At 42.9% G+C, this 2,615-nt stretch overlaps 1 protein-coding gene across 1 annotated transcript in view; it reads right to left on the reverse strand.

Moving 5' to 3' along the window:
- Positions 1 to 608: 608 nt before the first annotated feature.
- SALL3 (spalt like transcription factor 3) overlaps positions 609 to 2,615 on the reverse strand; it is a 19,697-nt gene continuing 17,690 nt past the window's right edge. Inside the window, exons 3-4 of the mRNA XM_059840740.1 lie at positions 2,134 to 2,474; positions 609 to 1,160 (exon numbers count right to left, since the gene is read on the reverse strand). Of these exons, the coding sequence (XP_059696723.1) occupies positions 729 to 1,160; positions 2,134 to 2,474 (773 nt within the window). The 3' untranslated portion in view covers positions 609 to 728. The remainder of the gene's footprint in view (positions 1,161 to 2,133; positions 2,475 to 2,615) is intronic.

The raw sequence follows: 2,615 nt of genomic DNA on the forward strand, positions 1-2,615 counted from the left end.
GAAAAGCATGCTATCTTTCCCAATAAAACTTCACAATTTTGCCTGCATTGAAAGAAACCACTTATTCATAGTAAAACAAATCTTGCTTAAAAAAAAGAGAAAAAAAAAAAAGGAAAAAGAAAAAAGAAAAATCACATAGCCAGATGAATTTTGCAGTACAAAAGCTTCATTTAAGTTTGGGGCTAGTATATTGTCTGTTACCCGCATAATCTTAACATTATAAATACTACAGACAAGGATACTGTAATAATACACAGCATTGGGGTACTAAATCACTTATTTAAGATTAAGATTCCTAAAAACATAGTCCAAGTTGCTAACTAATTTGAAGAAAACCAGAAAATAAGTGTGACAGAATGCCGCAATGAAGCCCCCCTTTCTCAGGTGATAGTAAGTTTTGTAAGAAGCAAAGTGAATGCAGACTAGCCTCTTTCTGTTTCTAATGAAGTTATCCCATAACTGGTTTGTTTGTTTGTTTTCTGTTAAATTAAAAGGTTTCAAAGTTCTCAGTAACAGTCAAACTCACTGTTGAAAGAAGTACCATGCAGATCTTGCAAGACAACTTTTCAGCAGCCACAAAAAGTTATGTATTTCTGCTATGGGTAAAATTTTAAAGGGAACCTATGCATTTAGGTCAGGAAACTAAAGCTTAGCTTCAAAAGCTGTACATGGAACAGGACAAGTGTTGTGTCGAGTAGAGGTCCAACAGTTATTCGGAATGAATGCTTTTAATTTATGCCAATCTCTTTATTATCCTCAATAAATCTGGTGAATGGACGACTGGCTCCCGTCTCAGAACTTGCTTTGTCCAGACTGACAATGGGAGGGCTGCTGCCCGTGCGAGCTTTGTCCATGCCACCGGTAAGGTTACTTAGAGGCGGGATGGCGCCTCCGCCTAGACTTACTGGGAGCTGAGGAATGCCTCCGTTCTGTATGACAGAAATCTCATTGTTCTTCATAGCAAGTCCGTTAGTGATAGCTGCAGCATATTGGTTCCAAAAATTGGGGTCAACATTCATGGCCCGAGCTGCCAAATCCTTCTGGAACATCTCGGAGAACTTGAGAGCATCACCACCGAGCAAAGCCATGGGGTTTTCCACGGAGAGGCGTCGGCCACGGCGTGCAGGGGCGTTATTCCACATGTGAGTCCCCATGTGAACCTGCAGAGTGAACAGGGAAGAGAAGCACTCCCAAGTTAGCACATTCTGGTGAGGTGTCTAGTCTGAAATGTTGTTACTTAGAGTAGCGCTTGCTTTTTAAAAAAAATGCCTTTTAATTAGCATTGAAAAAAACCAATTCCAGTATGGACACAGTTCTAAGTTCCAGTCAGCCCACACAAAGAAAACCCAGATCTGCGGTAGTTTTTCAATGTGCATTTGCTTCTTCTCAGTGAAAACAAGCAGCACTGTAAGACTAAAGGGTACATACTCTCTCAGGTTAGACAATTTCACATGCAAGCTGGAAGTCCTCACATGCTGAAGATTACCAAAGGCATTACTCATACTAGAAGATGGGTGGTTTTTCCCTTTTCTTTTTTTCATCCTGTCTGTTTTCATGTTTTATCTCAGAAGCACTGATCAATTTGCTAAATTTAGTATTTTTAAAAAGGACATTTAAAATGTCTTCCCAGGCTGAGTCCTGATGGTTAACCAAAAGGCAGGAATAGCAGCGATCAGTCCTGTAGTAACCCATAGTAAATCTGTGAGAAACATCAATTGCTCTGCAATTGCTGCAAAGTGGAATAGAAAATAGAAACTGGGGAGGCACCCAAGGAGCTGAGTAAGTCCTGTGTTCCTGGTTTATAGCAAGGTTATTTTGCATTGATGGTCCATAAGAACTCTCATAACATGTCCACCAGCTGACTGGGTATGCCATCATATCAGTCAGAACTACAACATGCCTGCACGTACAGCTGGAACCAGTTTTAAAGTTCGCATCATTGCACGGCCACTTTCCAGTCCTTATCTTCTACTGTGAAAGCATAACGACCACCACCGTACAGCAAGCATCCTTGAAGCTCCCTTCTCACCTGTCTTTGGGACAAACACTTAGCACTAAAACTTGCTGAATTCAAGAGCAGTGCTCTTTAACCCCCCCCTCCCCAAGCCTTTACAGTTTCATGTGGCCTCTTACCTTAAGATTCCCCTTTGTGGTAAAAGCTCTACCACAGATTGTGCAACCAAACGGTTTTTCACCGGTATGGGTGCGCTCGTGTATCTGCAGTGCACTTGCTGAGGAGAAGGTCTTCCCGCACGACTGACAGTTGTGCTGCTTGGGAGTCCGGCGAGGGGGGGGTGCCAGCATAGGGGTGATCCCCGGACTCATCACTGTCTGTGGTGCAGCAGGAACCTGGATTCCAGCTGGAAGCGAGGGAACCTCACCCAAAGAGATCGGCTTGCTGTGACCATTCACTTCCATTTTGATCATGGTAGGTGCTGTACTGGTGACCAGGCTAGGAGTACTTTGGCTGGGACCTAGAGTAAAGTTGGGTTCAAATAACTGAGAAGGCAGCTCTTTTAATTTGTGCGTCAGTAAGTGCTGTTTTAAATTACCCATAGTGGAACACCCACGACTGCAGACTGTACAAACAAATGGACGTTCTTTAGTATGGCTGC

The sequence above is a fragment of the Haemorhous mexicanus genome, chromosome 1 (assembly GCF_027477595.1).
Source record: "Haemorhous mexicanus isolate bHaeMex1 chromosome 1, bHaeMex1.pri, whole genome shotgun sequence".
Lineage (NCBI taxonomy): Eukaryota > Metazoa > Chordata > Aves > Passeriformes > Fringillidae > Haemorhous > Haemorhous mexicanus.